This window comes from Tamandua tetradactyla, chromosome 2 (genome assembly GCF_023851605.1).
Source record: "Tamandua tetradactyla isolate mTamTet1 chromosome 2, mTamTet1.pri, whole genome shotgun sequence".
Lineage (NCBI taxonomy): Eukaryota > Metazoa > Chordata > Mammalia > Pilosa > Myrmecophagidae > Tamandua > Tamandua tetradactyla.
The window spans coordinates 198,493,513-198,514,088 of NC_135328.1; the positions used below are offsets into that span (position 1 = coordinate 198,493,513).

Genomic DNA, 20,576 nt, shown 5'->3' on the forward strand with positions numbered 1-20,576 from the left:
GTTTTAATTATGACTCAGTTTCCTGCTCTGTAAAAGGGGACAGGAAAAGTACCTCTGGTAGATATTGAGATGAGACAATGTGGATAGTAATCTTTTGGTAGTAAGGGCTCAAATGTTATCCAAATAACTATTCACATGCATAGCATCTCCTTAAGTCTTCAAATTCCTGTACTAGATTGCCATTCCTGGCCTTAGCTTCTTCAATTAGCCCGTAAAATGACAGGCTAATCTTAATCTAGATGAGCAGTTCATGGCCTTTAGAGATATCCTGGACCAGAAAAATAACGTAATATAGAGGCATCAACTTTTATTTTGTCAATTTAGGAGATTTAAAAATGAAGATTGCCATCTAGTATTACCCCCTTTTCATTTTTATAATTTTAAGTCTTTTCTTAAAAATTGAGAGGACATTGGCTCAGACTCAAAGATGGTACTTTAAAAGGCTCATTATCTTATTCTTATTTCTCCATGGACTGGTAAAAACTTGGTCCTTAACCAGTCTAGCATAACAAATTATATTATTTCAAATTTAGCCTTTAAACAATATGTGCTATATTTTCAATGAAATTTCATTCTGGTAAAGTATTAAAATGAACTATTTGGTTGGCCTAAAGGTAGGATATCGGGGGTTAGGAATTAAAATCTTTCAAACAATTTCCTACTTAAATGGAGACTCTAAAGTAGTCATATTTGTGAAGCTGGAAATCAACAATGAAAAATTCTTTGAATCCTAGAGATACTCTAAACGTGCTAGAAAAAGCAGGGAGGAAGCAACTGATTCCTGATCCTAGGGAACAGGACGGACTGAAATCTGAATTGGGTTCTGGTCCGTATTTAGGGACCAAAACCAAAAGTTTCATTCCCATGACTAAAGATAGCAACAGACTGGATGAAAGAGCCTCAGGTGTTTTACTTTGCACTGACAAACATTGATATGTTTGTCCAATGGATCAAAGCAGTGTACATTTAGTTAGAACGCTAGATTGTGGGTTTTGTGAGGGAAACCCAACCCCTTAGTTTAAAAACCAATTTAAAACAAAACAAAAACGTGCCCTGGAACATCAATCTGGCCTCTAGTAAGCTCTTATTCTAGAGCATTCTCAGATGAAGTGGTCAGCAGGACATTTCTACTTTAACTTGTAAAGTATTACAGTTTTAATTCATTTGAAAGAAGAATGCTATATCTGCCCAGTACTCATATAATTTTCATAAAAGACAGGTAATGGAAGGAGAAAAGGAAGAAAGAAAAAAGGAACCCTTCTGGTTCTTATTTATAGTTGAAAAAGCGCTACTGAGATAATTTGAGTTCTGTGGGTTAAGTGACTTATCCAGAGACCTGCAGTAGGTTAAGGACAAAGCTAAGATTCTTTAGGTCTTCTGCACCCTCATCTAGCTTTTGACCTCTAAACCACTGGTTTTTAACCATGTTTGCACATAAGAATCACCTGGAACCTTAAAAAGTCCCCATGCCCAGGCTATAATCCAGACTAATTAAATTATGGGCAGAGGGAACTAAATATCAGTACTTTTAAAAATTTTCCAATGTGAATCCAAGGTTACAAACGACTACCTTAGACCTTGGTGCCCCCAAAAGATGATCAAGACACAGGTCAGGAGGATTCAATGAATAGGTTTATTAGGATCATCTAGCAGAACCTCTTTGGTAAGTACCATAAATCCTAGGCCAAGTTCATCTTTGTACCCATGACCACCATCACTACTACTAGTATTACAGAAGAGAACTGTAGTTGCTTTACTTTATCCAAATTCAAGTGGTTTTTCACAATGACTATTTTTTTCTTTTCTGGAATTATAATAAATGATGTTCCAAATTCAGCTGTAATTTGGAGCTTAAGGAGAGTTATTGAATCAAGGAATTAACTCTCAAGCTGCTGCTTGGGCCTCCTGGACCAAAACTCCATCCTGTTTTTCCACAGAGACTGCAGCATGAGCACCTATTCCATCCGCCAAACAACTATCATCTGATCTCCAGTCTTGCTCCTAAGAAGCGTGGAGGTTCCAGTTTTTCTCAGAATGTTGAATTACCTAATATCTATCTCATTAGGATGTTAACTCATAAAAACTTATACTACAAAAGCTTTTAAAATGTTTATTTAAATTGTTCGGTGGAATAGGCAAGAGTGCAAAGAAACCTATGCATTTGGGCTCTGGTTTTCCTACTGTTCACATTAGTTTATAAAAGACAATTAAATAACATTAAGTGAAATCGAAGAAAGGAATATAAATATACCCAGTCAAGTCCTATAATTCAGTAAAAGATGACCTGAAATAGTTGGCCTGATTCACATTTATGTGAGAGCCTAAAGAAATTATGTTCCCTTTAACTGCTCTAAGCCAGAGAAAAAGGGAAGTGGAAGAAATATTATAAGACAGCAATCTTTTATTGAAACATTTTCTTGTCTAAAACTATTCATGAAAAGATTAATCTCTTGTTCATAAATTAGAACAAATCTAACATCACTATTCCAAACCAGTATTATTTACAAAAAAGGAACCTTTTCTTTGCTTTATCTCCAGGTTCACAGGACTAAATGTTAAACCAATTTCAGTCTAGCTTTTAAAATCTTCCTCCTATCAAATGCCCAGCAACTCTTATGGGGTAGGGAGCAGTGTTCTGAAAGCAACATTCATTATTCACCAGGAATGTAGAACCACAAATGAACAACAACAATGACAAAAAGATTAAATCATTTCAAACAATTTCTCTCTGCTTTTCCAAAAGCAGGCTTTGTCTAATTGTTCCTTTCTATACAGACAGGTGGGAGAGGGAGTATATCACAGAGTTTACCATAGAGAATAGTAATGTTAATTAAATTAACCTCTTGAAAAAGTGAATGAGATGGCTTAGTGTGTAGTAAGATGAACTGTTTTGGATGACCCTAGCAGATAATAAAGTAAACCTTAAACCCAGTCTAGGAATGTGTACAACTCACCAGGCCAAATAAATACTTCTCATTTAATCTAGATTATGTGTGCAAATTTAAATACAGTGCCCAAATTTTCAAAGCAGATAAGAGAATAGGCTTCTTAGAAATTCAAATTAAAATGTTAAATAATAAAAACTGCTGGCTTATTAAACAGTTTTTAACAGGCTCCAATATGTCCAGTGCCAGAAAGTAATTCCAGCTCGGTTGCTAGTAAAAAAGTAAATCTGGTATACACATAAAAAGACAATAGTACATGACTGTAGTGTCACCTATCAAAACAAGAGTGCCTAGAATGTAATCTTCAGTAAACACTTAGAACAAAGGCAGTCAAAATACAAGAGAAAGCAAAATCCATATAAATTAATTCCTAATTTGAGAAGTTAATAAAAAGTATACATAAATTGATAAATACTGTCTCCATAGACCACTAATTCCAAGGACTAGTTAGTAATTAGTTTCTAACTAAATTATTACAGGACATTCTGGTATATGATCTCTTCTTGTGATCAGTTTGTTCTGGCAAGACTCCAACAAGCCTTGCCCTTGAAAACAGCTCAGTGGGAGAAGGCTCTGAGGCAATCACTTCATTTAGAAACTTGCCAGATAATAAATCCCAAGATTATAACAATCACTGACAGGACAAGCACCAGGATACAGATCTTCTTGCGAGACTTTTTCTGAGGAAAGAAATACGTATAAAGACACTCATGAAACAAGTAAAATATTTTATTTCTAAGACTCTACGAGTGCTTCATAAATCTGCCTCCTTGTAATTCAAAATTAACTCTATCCATGGGCAAATATTCAAAGACCTTTCTGAAATCTCAACATTCACCAGTCCAATATTAGCAACAAAATAAGTTGCTTTTGTGTATTTCTAATAAAAGTTTTATACCTATTATAAAATTTTATGTACATTGTAAAGAATACAGATAAGTATAAAGAATTGAAAATAATAATCCACAGATAAAATTGATGACTTTTTTGGGGGGGTGGAGGTGCATGGTTCTAGAAGTGAACCCGAGTCTCCTGCATGGAAGGCGAGCATTCTACAACTGAACCACCCATGCACCCTAATTGTGGATATTTTGATCATAGTTCCTTCTGACCTTTTATCTGTGTATATTGTCATTGACTTAACTGGGATCATACTGTTCAATGTTTCCTCTTTTTCTCACTTAATATTTTAGCATAAAAATTTCTCTATTATTATAAACATCTATTTTAATGCCCATTATAATATGTTGTAATGATATAATATTAAATAGATGTATATCATTTTTTTAGTTATTCCTTTACTATTAGATACTTGGTTTTAATCCAAGTCATCATTTGGTTTTTAAAAGAATTACTACTATTAAATACAAATTTCTTTTAAAACATTCCAGGTAAAATAAGCTAACCTAGGAACATGGGAAATGATTGAACTTGAAAAAGTGAATAAGATGGCTTAGTGTGTAGTAAGATGAACTGTTTTGGATGACCCTAGCAGATAATAAAGTAAACCTTAAACCCAGTCTAGGAATGTGTACAACTCACCAGGCCAAATAAATACTTCTCATTTAATCTAGATTATGTGTGCAAATTTAAATACAGTGCCCAAATTTTCAAAGCAGATAAGAGAACAGGCTTCTTAGAAATTCAAATTAAAATGTTAAATAATAAAAACTGCTGGCTTTATTTATTTCTAAAACTGCTGGCTTTATTTATTTCTAAAACTCCATGGAATACCAAATTGAGGAGAAATTAAAAGGACCTCATTCACAATATTTCTACAGTGAGATAGGAACCAGGAGTTTCAGCTATATGACATGAGTGTCACTTTACAGAAACAGCTCCATAATGATTACCTCCTATTATTCATAGATAAAGGGCAGTCAGGTTGATCCTATGCCCATCCTCTGTGGTAACAGTCAACAAACATTCTTACCATATGATCATTCCATTCTTGATATAAAATCAAAACTCCCAGTATCATCACACAGTTGTATATTCATCATCATGATCATTTCTTAGAACATTTGCATCAATTCAGAAAAAGAAATAAAAAGAAAACAGAAAAAAATTCATACATACCATACCCCTTACTCCTCCCTTTCCTTGATCACTAGCATTTCAATCTACTAAACTTAACATTTGTTCCCCCATTATTTATTTACTTTTAATCCATATGTTTTACTTGTCTGTCGATAAGGCAGATAAAAGGAGCATCAGACACAAGGTTTTCACAATCACACAGTCACACTGCAAAAGCTATCATTATACAATCATCTTCAAGAAACATGGCTACTGGAACACAGCTCTACATTTTCAGGCAGTTCCCTCCAGTCTCTCCATTACACCGTAACTAAAAAGGTGATACCTATTTAATGCGTAAGAATAACCTCCAGGATAACCTCTCAACTCTGTTTGGAATCTCTCAGCCATTGACACTTTATTTTGTCTCATTTCGCTCTTCCCCCTTTTGGTCGAGAAGGTTTTCTCAGTCCCTTGATGCTGAGTCCCAGATCATTCTAGGATTTCTGTCCCATGTTGCCAGGAAGGTCCACACCCCTGGGAGTTATATCCCATGTAGAAAGGGGGAGGGCAGTGAGTTTGTTTGTTGTGTTGGCTGAGAGAGAGAGAGGCCACATCTGAGCAACAAAAGAGGTTCTCCAGGGGTGACTCTTAGGCCTAATTTTAAGGAGGCTTAGCCTATCCTTTGCAGGGTTAAGTTTCATGTGAACAAACCCCCAGACTGAGGGCTTAGGGAGCCCTATTTTAACTGTAGCTATTATTGTCCGTATCTAAAAAAAAATTTCAGATTGAGGTATTGTGCTAACTTATGGAGTTAACTTTATAGCCAGGTGGCTTCTGTTTAAGTTTATGCAAGGTCTCATGCTTTTTGTAAGTCTCTCTGCAAAGGAAAATACTAAAAATGGAACTGGGACTGCAGTACAATTTATCTCACCATAAATTCTGTATTTGACTACTTGCCTCCAGTTTAAGACTAAGCAAAAGGCTGAAGCCATTCTTGATGTGTCAGTGTACTATGATGATCATAAAAAAGTCTGCAGCATAAAGTGACTTTCACTGGTACTGCTTTTACCTGATAGTAAGCAGCTCTCTGTAACTGATCAACGGCTCTTTCAACATGCACCTCTGAGTTTTCCACATTGGCTTCTATGCTATCTGCAAAAAGAAGAATTGGATATTTTACCACACTCAGGTGTTTGAAGTCTGCAAATAGAACAGACTTGATGTTATGGGTACTGATTTTATCACCACCATCCCAACTATCCAGCCAGGAAATCTAAAGTATTAACCCTGTAGGAAAATATCTCTGTTCTGTGGAAATAAACAATGAAGTATTTAGGGGTAAAGAACTATTAAGTATGCAACTCATCCACAAATGGTTCAGAAAAAATTATGAATATATCTATATCTATATGGATAGATAGATATATATAGAGAGAGAGGGAGAGAGTGCTAGTGCAAATATTAAAGCAAATGGGGTAGAATGCTAACAAGAGGTAATAGGTAATCAGGAGTTCCTTGTAGCACTTTTACTTTTGCAACTTTTTGTCAACTTGCAGTTACTTCCAAATAAAAAGGTTTCTGTCTTGTCTTTTTTAAAGTTAATAATCTCATTATTGTGCAAGTTTCTGGAGCTGAAAGCTGGGAAGCTGATAACTATTTCTCTACTTATTTGAAGCTATGACAAGTAAATGTGGCTGAGCATTCAAGGACATCTCACCATAAATTCTGTTTTTGACAACCTTAGGAAATTGTTAGGAAAATTCATTTAATAATTTTTTAAAATGGCATTCCTAAACTTCAGTTCCAGAGCTGACATGTCCTTACTTACTTCTTTGCACACAAATACTATCAACTCACCTTGAGGTTAAAGGGATCAATAATACATGTCAATACATACCAATCAGATCACCTTGATCATGGATCATCATGGCCAAATCCTTAAATATCTGATTGACATCCAATATGTCAGCCTAAGGAACACAAAAAACAATTAACATTAAACAACATATTAGAAGATTCATTTCTTCTACTTGCCTAAAGTGTTGGCTATTAATGTTAACATATGTGTTTTAAGGCTCTATAAATCCTGCTTCCTCCGTAAACAGAAAATGAAAATAAAAGAGTTAACATTTACTAAATGCCTACTATGTGCCAAATCTTTAGAGGATACACAGATTCTGGAGCCAGACTATCAACTATGGAGGATCCCCAGTTTTGTTGTATGACTTTAATTCTCCATAGACTAGCTATGTGATCTCAAGAATCTCTCTGGAACCTCATCTGTAAAATGAAGATGACAGTACCTATCTCATAGGGTTGTTATAACTATTACATGAATTAATATATGTAAACCATTTAGAGCTGTGCAATAAGCAACTCACACTGATTAGCTATTATTAACTATTTTTTAACATGGCTGGTCTTCATAACAACCTAATGAGACATGTATTATCCCCATTATAAAGAAGAGAAAACTGGGACTTAGAGAGAGGTTTAATGACTCATCCCAAGGTCTAAAGTTTTGGCTGTTAACATTAACATATGTGTTTTTAAGGTTTTATGAATCATGCTTTCTCCATAAACAGAAAATGAAAATAAAAAGAGTTAACATTTTCTAAATGCCTACTATGTGCCAAATCTTTAGAGGACAGTAATTAAAAGCACAGACTCTGGAGCCAAAAGAGAGCTAAGAATTAAAAGTTTATGATATTTTTATTATGTCACTATGCTTCCTTTATATTTAAATTAATCATTCAGTAACTATGAAGTAGGTTTTATCTTGAAGATGAGGCTTAGAGAGGTTATATAACTTGTCTAATCACATAGCTGGCAAGTGATGAAACTAAGCATTGCAGCCAGGATTATACCTCTCCAGCCCATGCTTTTCCATTACAGTATAAGGCACTACCTCCCAGAATGCTACAATAAAAAATGATGCCTTAAAAGCAATGCCTTCCCGGCGGGCCGCGGTGGCTCAGCGGGCAAAGTGCTTGCCTGCTATGCCGGAGGACCTCGGTTCGATTCCCGGCCCCAGCCCATGTAACAAAAACGGAGAAACAGAATACAATAAAACAAGAAAATGTTTAAAAATGTTTCCCTTTCTTCCTTCCTTCCTTCCTTCTATCCTTCCTTCCTTCTCTCTGTCTTTCCTTTAAAAAAAAAAAAAAAAAAAAAAAAAAAGCAATGCCTTCCCAATCATGATTTGCAAGAATAGTTCCTGCTAGTACCTTGACCATTTGCTAAAAGTTTTCTGTAGTTGGGGCAGCCACCTAGTTGCTGGGGATACAGATGGGCTTAACATCTAATCAGGGGCAGATCAGAACACAGTAAGATAAATAAGGTAAGGAATGACTTTTAATGACTTATATGGAAAATAATGAATTATTATAGGAAAGCATGCAAAGGAAGAAGATGTTGCAAAAGAGGTGGGACTTGAGTTATGTCTTAACACAAATAAGAGGCCACATAAACACAAAGGCAACTGAGTTAAAAACAAATAGCACCCCCCCCCCCCCCAAAAAAAAGCATAGGTCACCTTGGCTGTAATATAGGATTTGAATATTTTTGTATGTTTGAGGAAGGAAATGACTAGATATGAAAATCAAGCAAGGGAGTGATGGCATCAACATGGTGATGTAAGACAGCCCCTAAAAAGCCTCTCCAGAGATTTTAGCAAATAAAAGGACAAATTCTATTTGCTTAGAACTCTGGAGGATGATAAAGACTGGAGAAGACTCTAGAAACACTGAATCAAATTAAAAAATACCAAGTAGGAAATTTCTGTCCCATACCCACCAGTCCGTTCTCATTTTCTTCTCCCTCATGGTCCGGTGCAACTTGGTAGGTGCTCAGAGGCAGGGGTCTCGGTCTCTCACACCACAGCAGAGACAAAGAACTACTCGCAGCAGCAAGTTAGAACCCCACGCAAATCCAGGCACATGGACCCAAGTCCACAGAGACTCAGTTCCCTCACTCAATCCAGTTTCTGTTGGCTGGACCATCTAAACCCAAAATGGGCTTTTCTAGAGTGACCCACCTTTATGGATTTATCATATCTGACTCCCCAAGGTGGGTACCCTAACATGGAAGAAGTGAGGCAGAAATAAAGTGGGGGCTTAAATTGAACTGCTGTAAGATAGGATGGGTCGCAGAACTGAAATATGTAAGGAAAATGGGGCATTGGGTGAAAGAGAATTTAAACAAATCATAGGAGCTGGGGAAAAAATTCCGCACACACACACACAAAAAAACCAGAACAGATCAAGATTCCTGGAGGAAAGTAAACTTTTCTCCTGGAGGTAAAACAAATACACAAAAAGTGTAATCTTAAAATTGTACCATATATCCAGGGTAAGAATCAGATGAAGAATTGAGAAATTCTGAACAAGCGCAGCCTATTCTAAAAATTTAGAGTAAAAGGATACGTCAAGTCTACTTAAAATTTAGGCCTAAGAGTCATCCCCAAGAGAACCCCTTTTGTGGCTCAGATGTGGCCTCTCTCTCCAGCCAACACAACAAGCAAACTCGCCACCCTCCCCCTGTCTACGTGAGACATGACTTTCAGAGGTGTGGATCTTCCTGGCAATGTGGGACAGAAATCCTAGAATGAGCTGAGACTCAGAATCAAGGGATTAAGAAAACCTTCTCGACCAAAAGGGGGAAGAATGAAATGAGACAAAGTCTCAATGGCTGAGAGATTCCAAATAGGGTCGAGAGGTTATCCTGGAGGTTACTCTTACACATTAAGTAGATATCACCTTGTTATTCAAGATGTAGTGGAGAGGCTGGAGGGAACTGCCTGAAAATGTAGAGCTGTGTTCCAGTAGCCATGTTTCTTGATGATGACTGAATAATGATATAGCATTCACAATGTGACTGTGTGATTGTGAAAACCTTGTGTCTGATGCTCCTATTATCTACTATGTCAACAGATGAGTAGAACATATGGAATAAAAATAAGGAATAGGGGGAACAAATGTTAAATTTAATTTGAAATGCTAGTGATAAATGAAAGTGAGGGGTAAGTGGTATGGTATGTATAATCTTTTTTTTTCTGTTATCGTTTTATTTCCTTTTCTGTTGTCTTTTTATTTCTTTTTCTGAATTGATGCAAATGTTGTGCAACTATGTGATGATATTGAGAATTACTGATTATATATGTAGAACAGAATGATACATTAATGTTTTTGTTTGTTCTTAATTTTTTTAATTAATAAAAACAAATGTAAAAAAAAAAATTTAGAGTAAGTTGGACCAAGCATCAAAGAACAGCCTTAACACAAAGCCAATCAACAGTAACACCCTAGACAAGAGGGAGAGACAGATTGTGCTGGTTTGAAAGGATGTATGCCCCCTAGAAAAGCCATGTTTTAATCAAAATCCCATTTCATGAAGGTAGAATAATCCCTATTCAATACTGTATGTTTGAAACTGTAATCAGATCATCTCCCTGGATGATGTGATTTAGTCAAGAGTGGCTGTTATACTGGATTAGGTGACGACATGTCTCCACCCATTTGGGTGGGTCTTGATTGGTTTATTGTAGTCCTATAAAAGAGGAAACATTTTGGAGAATGGGAGATTCGGAGAGAGCAGAGAATGCTGTAGCACCACGAAGCATGGAGTCCATGGGCCAGCAACTTTTGGAGATGAAGTAGGAAAACACCTCCCGGGGAGCTTCATGAAACCAGAAGCCAGGAGAGAAAGCTAGCAGATGATACCATATTCACCACGTGCCCTTCCAGCTAAGAGAGCAACCCTGAACATCATCGGTCATCTTGAACCAAGGTATCTTTCCCTGGATGGATGCCTTAGATTGGATATTTCTATAGACTTGTTTTAATTGGGACATTTTCTCGGCCTTAGAACTGTAAATGAGCAACTCATTAAATTCCCCCTTTTAAAAGCCATTCTGTTTTTGGTATATTGCATTCCAGTAGCTAGAAAACTATAAAACAGACCTTCAGAGTTAACTCATCAAGATAATCAGATGCCTAGACATCAGCAAAAAAATTACAAGCCATACTAAGAAACAGGGATACATAGCTCAATCAAGAGAAAAAATTAAAACTTCAGAGGAAACTCTGAAATTGGAATAATTAATCAAAGATAGTTCAAACAAATCTAAATCAATTCAAAGAGGTGAAGGAAAATATGGATAAAGAGCTAAAGGATGTTAGGAAGACAAGGTATGAACATGAAGAATTTGAAAGTTTAGGAAAATCATAAATTATGGGGATGAAAGGAACAATAGTAGAGATTAAAAATACACTGGAAACATACAACAGCAGATTTTGACAGGAAGAAGAAAGAATCAGCAAACTAGAAGAAGGGACAATTGAAATCATAAAGTCAGAAGAACAGATGGAGAAAAGAATACAAAGAAAGTGAGCAGTGTCTCAGGGATTTGAATGACAGCACAAAGCATGCAAATAAATGCAGCATGGGTGTCCCAGGAGGAGAAAAGAAGGGAAAGGGGGCAAAAAGAAAATCTAAGGAAATAATGGCAGACTCTTACGAAAGATATAACTATATATGTCCAAGAACTGCAATATACTACAAACAAAACCTACTCTGAGACACATATTAATCAGAACATCAGATGCCAAAGACAAAGAGAGAATTCCAAAAGCAGCAAGAAAAAAGTGATTCATCACTTACAATAGATCCTCAAAAACGCTAGCAGCCAATTTCTCATCAGAACCCATGGAGGCGAGAAGGCAGTGGTATGATATCTTTAACATAATGAAAGAGAAAAAAAACTGCCAGTCCAAAATTCTTTATCCAGCAAAACTGTCCTTCAAAAATGAGAGGTGGGAGCCAAGATGGTGACTTAGGTGTGGATTTTTTTTTTTAAGAGATTTTTTTTTTTATTAATTAACAGAAAAAAAGAAATTAACCCAACATTTAGAAATCATACCATTCTACATATGCAATCAGTAATTCTTAACATCGTCACATAGATGCATGATCATCGTTTCTTAGTACATTTGCATCGGTTTAGAAGAACTAGCAACACAACCGAAAAAGATATAGAATGTTAATATAGAGAGAAAAATAAAAGTAATAATAGTAAAAACAAAACAAAACAAAACAAAACAAAAAACCTATAGCTCAGATGCAGCTTCATTCAGTGTTTTAACATGATTACTTTACAATTAGGTATTATTGTGCTGTCCATTTTTGAGTTTTTGTATCTAGTCCTGTTGCACAGTCTGTATCCCTTCAGCTCCAATTACCCATTATCTTACCCTGTTTCTAACTCCTGCTGGACTCGTTATCAATGACATATTCCAAGTTTATTCTTGAATGTCGATTCACATCATTGGGACCATACAGTATTTGTCTTTTAGTTTTTGGCTAGACTCACTCAGCATAATGTTCTCTAGGTCCATCCATGTTATTACATGCTTCATAAGTTTATCCTGTCTTAAAGCTGCATAATATTCCATCGTATGTATATACCACAGTTTGTTTAGCCACTCGTCTGTTGATGGACATTTTGGCTGCTTCCATCTCTCTGCAATTGTAAATAACGCTGCTATAAACATTGGTGTGCAAACGTCCATTTGAGTTTTTGCCCTTAATTCCTTTGAGTAGATTCCCAGCAATGGTATTGCTGGGTCATATGGCAATTCTATATGCAGCTTTTTGAGGAACCGCCAAACTGCCTTCCACAGTGGTTGCACCATTTGACATTCCCACCAACAGTGGATAAGTGTGCCTCTTTCACCACATCCTCTCCAGCACTTGTCATTTTCTGTTTTGTTGATAATGGCCATTCTGGTGGGTGTGAGATGATATCTCACTGTGGTTTTGATTTGCATTTCTCTAATGGCCAGGGACATTGAGCATCTCTTCATGTGCCTTTTGGCCATTTGTATTTCCTCTTCTGAGAGATGTCTGTTCAAGTCTTTTTCCCATTTTGTAATTGGGTTGGCTGTCTTTTTGTTGTTGAGTTGGACAATCTCTTTATAAATTCTGGATACTAGACCTTTATCTGATATGTCATTTCCAAATATTGTCTCCCATTGTGTAGGCTGTCTTTCTACTTTCTTGATGAAGTTCTTTGATGCACAAAAGTGTTTAATTTTGAGGAGTTCCCATTTATTTATTTCCTTCTTCAGTGCTCTTGCCTTAGGTTTAAGGTCCATAAAATCGCCTCCAATTGTAAGATTCATAAGATATCTCCCTACATTTTCCTCTAACTGTTTTATGGTCTTAGACCTAATGTTTAGATCTTTGATCCATTTTGAGTTAACTTTTGTATAGGGTATGAGATATGGGTCTTCTTTCATTCTTTTGCATATGGATATCCAGTTCTCTAGGCACCATTTATTGAAGAGATTGTTCTGTCCCAGGTGACTTGGCTTGACTGCCTTATCAAAGATCAGATGTCCATAGATGAGAGGGTCTATATCTGAGCACTCTATTCGATTCCATTGGTCGATATATCTATCTTTATGCCAATACCATGCTGTTTTGACCACTGTGGCTTCATAATATGCCTTAAAGTCGAGAGGTGTGGATTTAGTTTGTCCTCCAGAGCAGATAGTAAATAGCCAGGAACAATACAGAACAACTGCTGGGGCCATATCAGTGACCAGACACACAGCATACACCAGTCGGGACCAGCTGGACCAGCTGTGAGCCCACCCAGAATCGTGAGTCCTCCAAGCTGTGGAGGTCAGTGACCCTTCCCCACAGGCTGGTTACCAGAGAGGAAAGGAAAGGGACTTTACTAGCAGCAAGGGACTGAGTTCTTCCAAACTAGAATTTGTGGAATTAATTAACAAATTCTGACTACTAAAAATAGGCCTCTAGCTCAGCTGAATCTCGAGTAAAAGCTGAGATTGCTGGGTTTTGCCCCGGCACAGAGGGGACATCTGAAATCCAACAAGCAAAAGAAAATATAGGGAAAAGAATGGAAAAATATGAACAGGGACTCAGGGAATTGAATGACAACATGAAGCACACGAATATGTGTGTTGTGGGTGACCCAGAAGGAGAAGAGAAGGAAAAAGGAGGAGAAAAACTACTGGAAGAAATTATCACTGAAAATTTCCCAACTCTTATGAACGACTTAAAATTACAGATCCAACAAGTGCAGCGTACCCCAAACAGAATAGATCCAAATAGGTGTACTCCAAGACACTTACTAATCAGAATGTCAGATGTCAAACAGAAAGAGAGAATTTTGAAAGCAGCAAAAGAAAAGCAATCCATCACATACAAGGGAAGCCCGATAAGATAATGCATGGATTTCTCTGCAGAAAGCGTGGAGGCGAGAAGACAATGGTATGATGTATTTAAGATACTAAAAGAAAAAAACTGCCAACCAAAAATTCTATATCCAGCAAAACTGTTCTTCAAAAATGGGGGAGGGTGGGCTATGGTGGCTCAGCAGGCAGAGTTCTCGCCTGCCATGCTGGAGACCCGAGTTCGATTTCCAGTGCTTGCCCATGTGGGAAAAAAAAAAAAAATGAGGGGGAAATTAAAACATTTTCAGACAAAAAATCACTACGAGAATTTGTGACCAAGAGACCGGCTCTGCAAAAAATACTAAAGGGAACACTAGAGACAGATAGGAAAAGACAGGAGAGAGAGGTGTAGAGAAGAGTGTAGAAATGAAGACTATGAGTAAAGGTAAAAAGAAGAAAAATTAGATATGATATATAAAATCCAAAAGGCAAAACAGGAGAAGAAAGTATTACTGCCCTTACAGTAATAACACTAAATGTTAATGGATTAAACTCCCCAATCAAAAGACACAGACTGGCAGAATAGATTAAAAAACAAGATCCATCTAAATGCTGTCTACAGGAGACAAATTTTAGATCCAAGGGAAAACATAGGTTGAAAAGCGAAAGGTTGGGAAAAGATATTTCATGCAAACCATAATCAGAAAAGAGCAGAAGTAGCTATAATAATATCCAAAAAATTAGACTTCAAATGTAAAACAAAAGAGACAAAGAAGGACATGTGTATTAATAAAAGGAACAATTCAACAAGAAGACATAACAATCATAAATATTTATGCACCAAGCCAGAGTGCTCCAAAATACATGAGCTAAACACCGAAAAGAGAAATAGACACATCTACTATAATAACTGGAGACTTCAAATCCCTGTTCTCATCAAAGGATAGAACGTCTAGACAGAGGATCAACAAAGAAACAGAGAATTTGAATAATATAACAAATGAACTAGACTTAACAGACATTTATAGAACACTACACCCCACAACAGCAGGATATACCTTTTTCTCAAGTGCTCATGGATCACTCTCAAGGATAGACCATATGCTGGGTCACAAAGCAAGTCTCAATAAATTTAAAAACATTTAAGTCATACATAACACTTTCTCAGGGCATAAAGGAATGAAGTTGGAAATCAATAATAGGAAGAGGGCCAGAAAATTCACAAATATATGGATGCTCAACAACACACTCTTAAACAATCAATGGGTCAAGGAAGAAGTTATAAGAGAAATTAGTAAATATATTGAGGCAAATGAAAATGAAAACACAACATATCAAAACTTATGGGATGCATATAGGCTGAGTCCCCAGTCTTGGGATTTGTTCATATAAAACTTAACCCCACAAAGGATAGGTCAAGCCTATTTAAAATTAGGCCTAAGAGTCACCTCCAAGAGAACCCCTTTTGTTGCTCAGATGTGGCCTCTCTCTCCAGCCAACACAACAAGCAAACTCACCACCGTCCCCCTGTCTACGTGGGACATGATTCCCAGGGGTGTGGACCTTCCTGGCAACATGGGACAGAAATCCTGGAACGAGCTGAGACTCAGCATCAAGGGATTGAGAAAACCTTCTTGACCAAAAGGGGGAAGAGTGAAATGAGACAAAGTGTCAATGGCTGGGAGATTCCAAACAGAGTCGAGAGGTTATCCTGGAGGTTATTCTTACACATTAAGTAGATATCACCTTGTTATTCAAGATGTAATGGAGAGGCTGGAGGGAACTGCCTGAAATTGTAGAGCTGTGTTCCAGTAGCCATGTTTTTGATGATGACTGAATAATGATATAGCATTCACAATGTGACTGGTGTGATTGTGAAAACCTTGTCTGATGCTCCTTTTATCTACTATGTCAACAGACGAGTAGAACATATGGAATAAAAATAAATAATAAGGGGAACAAATGTTAAAATAAATTTAGTTTGAAATGCTAGTGATAAATGAAAGCGAGGGCTAAGGGATATGTATGGATAATCTTTTTTTTTTCTCTGTTATCGTCTTATTTCTTTTTCTGTTGTCTTTTTATTTCTTTTTCTGAATTGATGCAAATGTTCTAAGAAATGATGAATATGCAACTAAGTGATGATATTCTGAATTACCAATTATATATGTAGAACGAAATGATCACATGTTAATGTTTTAGTTTGTCTGTTGTTACGTTTTTTTAATTAATAAATAAATTAAAATAAAAAAAAAACTTATGGGATGCAGGAAAGGCAACTTTATTGCCCTAAATGCCTATATCAAAAAAGAAGATCAAAAATCAAGGAATTAACTGTCCACTTAGAAGAACTAGAGAAAGAACAGCAAACTAACCCCAACGCAAGCAAAAGGAAAGAAATAATGAAGATTAGAGGAGAAATAAATGAAATTGAGAACATGAAAACAATCGAGAAAATCAACAAAACTAGAAGTTGGTACTATGAGAAAATCAATAAGATCAATGGACCCTTAGCGAGGTTGACAAAAAGAGAGAGTATGCAAATAAATAAAATCAGAAATGGAAGAGGAGACATAACCACTGACCCCACAGAAATAAAGGAAGCAATGAGAGGATACTATGAACAACTTTATGCTAATAAACTCGACAATATAGGTGAAATGGACAACTTCCTAGAAAGGCATTAACAACCAACATTGACTCGAGAAGAAATAGACGACCTCAACAAACCAATCACAAGTAAAGAAATTGAATTAGTCATTAAGAAGCTCCCCAAATAAAAAGTCCAGGACCAGATGGCTTCACATGTGAATTCTACCAAACATTCCAGAAAGAATTAGTACTGATCCTGTTCAAACTCTTCAAAAAAACTGAAGAGGAGGGAAGGCTGCCTAACTCATTCTATGAGGCCAACATCACCCTCATAACAAAGCCAGACAAAGTTATTACAAGAAAAGAAAATTACAGACCAATCTCGCTAATGAATATAGATGCAAAAATCCTCAACAAAATTCTTGCAAATTGAATCCAGTAGCACATTAAAAGAATTATACACCATGACCAAGTAGGATTCATCCCAGGTATGCAAGGATGGTTCAACATAAGAAAATCAATTAATATAATGCACCATATCAAAAAATCAAAGCAGATAAACCACATGATCATCTCGATTGATGCAGAAAAGATATCTGACAAATTTAACATCCTTTCTTGCTGAAAACACTTCAAAGGATAGGAATAGAAGGGAACTTCCTCAACATGATAAAGGAGATATACAAAAAATCCATACAACATGATAAAGGAGATATACAAAAAATCCATAGCTAACATCATCATCCTCGATGGGGAAAAACTGAAAACTTTCCCCTTAAGATGAGGAACAAGACAAAGATGTTCACTATCATGATTGTTATTCAACATTGTGTTGGAAATTCTAGACAGAGCAATTAGACAAGAAAAAGAAATACAAGGCATCAAAATTGGAAAGGAAAAAGTAAAACTCTCACTGTTTGCAGATGATATGATATGATACTATATATCAAAAACCCTGAAAAATCCACAGCAAAACTATTAGAGCTAATAAATGAGTATAGAAAAGAAAAAGAATACAGCAAAGTGACAGGTTACAAGATCAACACTCAAAAATCTGTAGTGTTTCTATACACTAATAATGAGCAATATGACAAGGAAATCAAGAAAAAACTTCCATTTACAATTGCAACTAAAAGAATAAAACATTTGGGAATAAATTTAACTAAGGATACAAAAGATCTATTCAAAGAAAACTACAAGAAATTTTTAAAAGAAATCACAGAAGGCATGTGAGAATGATAGAGGGAGGAGGGCTTGGGGCATAAATGAAATCAGAAAGAAAGATAGATGTTAAAGATTGAGATGGTATAATCTAGGAATACCTAGACTGTATAATTCTAGTGACTAAATGTACAAGTTTTAAACATGTTTTTGCATGAGGAAGAATAAAGGAATGCCATTATTGCAGGGTGCTGAAAATAGATGGTAATTAATATTTTAAAATGTCACCTTATATATGAGACTAAAGCAAAAAATACTCATTTGGTACAAAATTTATATTTTGAGTAGTACATTTCCTAATATAACTTACGTAGATAGTTTGATTGAACACCATAAGTACTTGGAATCTCAGGTAGGACATGAGATTTTGTTGGTTTGTCCAGAGTGATGCCCTGAGGAATCCCAGAGTGATTCGATCAGTGAGTGGAAAAGTATTTGCAAAGCCCACTTCAGGGAATAGTGAGAACAGGGAGAAATTCAACCTCCCCAAGTTGAATTCTTGATATTTTCACAAGCAGTGTGGACAACCAAAGCTATAGGCTGAGCCCCCAGTCTTGGGGTTTGTTCATATGAAACTTAACCCCACAAAGGATAGGTCAAGTCTACTTAAAATTAGGCCTAAGAGTCACCCCCAAGAGAGCCTCTTTTGTTGCTCAGATATGGCCTCTCCAGCGAACACAATGAGCAGTCTCACTACCCTACCCCTGTCTACATGGGACATGACTCCCAGGGGTGTGGACCTTCCTGGCAACATGGGACAGAAATCCTAGAATGAGCTGAGACTCAGCATCAAGGGATTGAGAAAACCTTCTCGACCAAAAGGGGAAAGAGGGAAATGAGACAAAGTGTCAACGGCTGAGAGATTCCAAACAGAGTTGACAGGTTATCCTGGAGGTTATTCTTATGCATCAAGTAGATATCACCTTGCTATTCAAGATGTAACGGAGAGGCTGGAGGGAACTGCCTGAAAATGTAGAGCTGTGTTCCAGTAGCCATGTTTCTTGGCTACTGGAACACAGTAGCCATGATGACTGAATAATGATAAAGCTTTCACAATATGACTGTGTGATTGTGAAAACCTTGTATCTGATGCTCCTTTTATCTACCTTGTCAACAAAGGAGTAGAACATATGGAATAAAAATAAATAATGGGGGAACAAATGCTAAAATAAATTTAGTTTGAAATGCTAGTGATCAATGAAAGCGAGGGGTAAGGGGTATGGTAGGTATAATCTTTTTTTCTTTTCTGTTTTCGTTTTATTTCTTTTTCTATTGTCTTTTTACTTCTATTTCTGAATTGATACAAATGTTCTAAGAAAGGATGAATATGCAACTAAGTGATGATATTGTGAATTACTGATTATATGTTTCAATGTTTTATTTGGTTTGTTAAATTTCTTTTAATTAATAAATAAATTTAAAAAAAAAAAAGAAATCACAGAAGACCAAATAAATCAAAGAGCATACTGTGTTCATGGACTGGAAGACTAAATATAGTTAAGATGTCAATTCTACCTAAATTTGATTGATAGATTCAATGCAATACCAATTAAAATCCCAAAAACTTACTTTTTCTGAAACAGATAAACCAAATACCAAATTTATCTGGAAGGGCAGGGTGCCCCAAATAGCTAAAAATATCCTGAGAAAGAAAAATGAAGTCGGAGGTCTCACACTACCTGACTTTAAGGCATATTATGAAGTTACAGTGGTCAAAACAGCATGGTACTGGCATAAAGATAGATATACTGACCAATGGAACTGAATAGAGTGTTCAGATATAGACCCTCTCATCTATGGACAACTGATCTTTGGTAAGCCAGTCAAGCCAACTCACCTGGGACAGAACAGTCTCTTCAATAAATGGTGCCTAGAGAACTGGATATCCACATGCAAAAGAATGAAAGAGGATCCATATCTCACACCCTATACAAAAATTAACTCAAAATGGATCAAAGACCTAAACATCAGATCTAAGACCATAAAACTTTTAGAAGAAAATGTAGGGAAATATCTTATAAATCTTATAATAGGAGGAGGTTTCCTAGATCTTACACCTAAAGCATGAGCATTAAAGAAAGAAATAGATAAATGGGAGCTCCTCAAAATTAAACACTTTTGTGCATCAAAGAACTTTGTCAAGAAAGTAAAAAGAGTGAGGTATAGGTTTTTTGTTTTTGTTTTTTTTGTTTTTTTTCTTTCTAGTGAGGTATAGGTTTTTTGTTTTTGTTTTTTTTGTTTTTTTTCTTTCTATTATTGTTTTAATTCTTATTCTGTTGTCTTTTTATTTCTTTTTCTAAATCGATGCAAATGTACTAAGAAATGATGAATATGCAACTATGTGATGTTATTAAGAATTACTGATTGTACATGTAGATTGGAATGATTTCTAATTGTTTTGTTAATTCTTTTTTTAATTAATAAAAAAAAATAAAAAAAAATAAAATTAAAAAGTTGCAATTCTAAAAAAAAAAAAAAAAAAAAAAGAAAGTAAAAAGATAGCCTACACAATGGGAGACAATATTTGGAAATGATATATCAGATAAGGGTCTCTATCCAGAATATATAAAGAGATTGTCCAACTCAACAACAAAAA

General features: G+C 35.9%; 1 protein-coding gene across 1 annotated transcript in view; it reads right to left on the minus strand.

Annotated features, from left to right (window-relative positions):
- Nucleotides 1-1,614: 1,614 nt before the first annotated feature.
- The window catches only part of STX12 (syntaxin 12), a 62,973-nt gene continuing 44,011 nt past the window's right edge, over nucleotides 1,615-20,576 (minus strand). Inside the window, exons 7-9 of the mRNA XM_077150649.1 lie at nucleotides 6,865-6,937; nucleotides 6,037-6,119; nucleotides 1,615-3,625 (exon numbers count right to left, since the gene is read on the minus strand). Coding sequence (XP_077006764.1) covers nucleotides 3,533-3,625; nucleotides 6,037-6,119; nucleotides 6,865-6,937 — 249 coding nt within the window. The 3' untranslated portion in view covers nucleotides 1,615-3,532. The remainder of the gene's footprint in view (nucleotides 3,626-6,036; nucleotides 6,120-6,864; nucleotides 6,938-20,576) is intronic.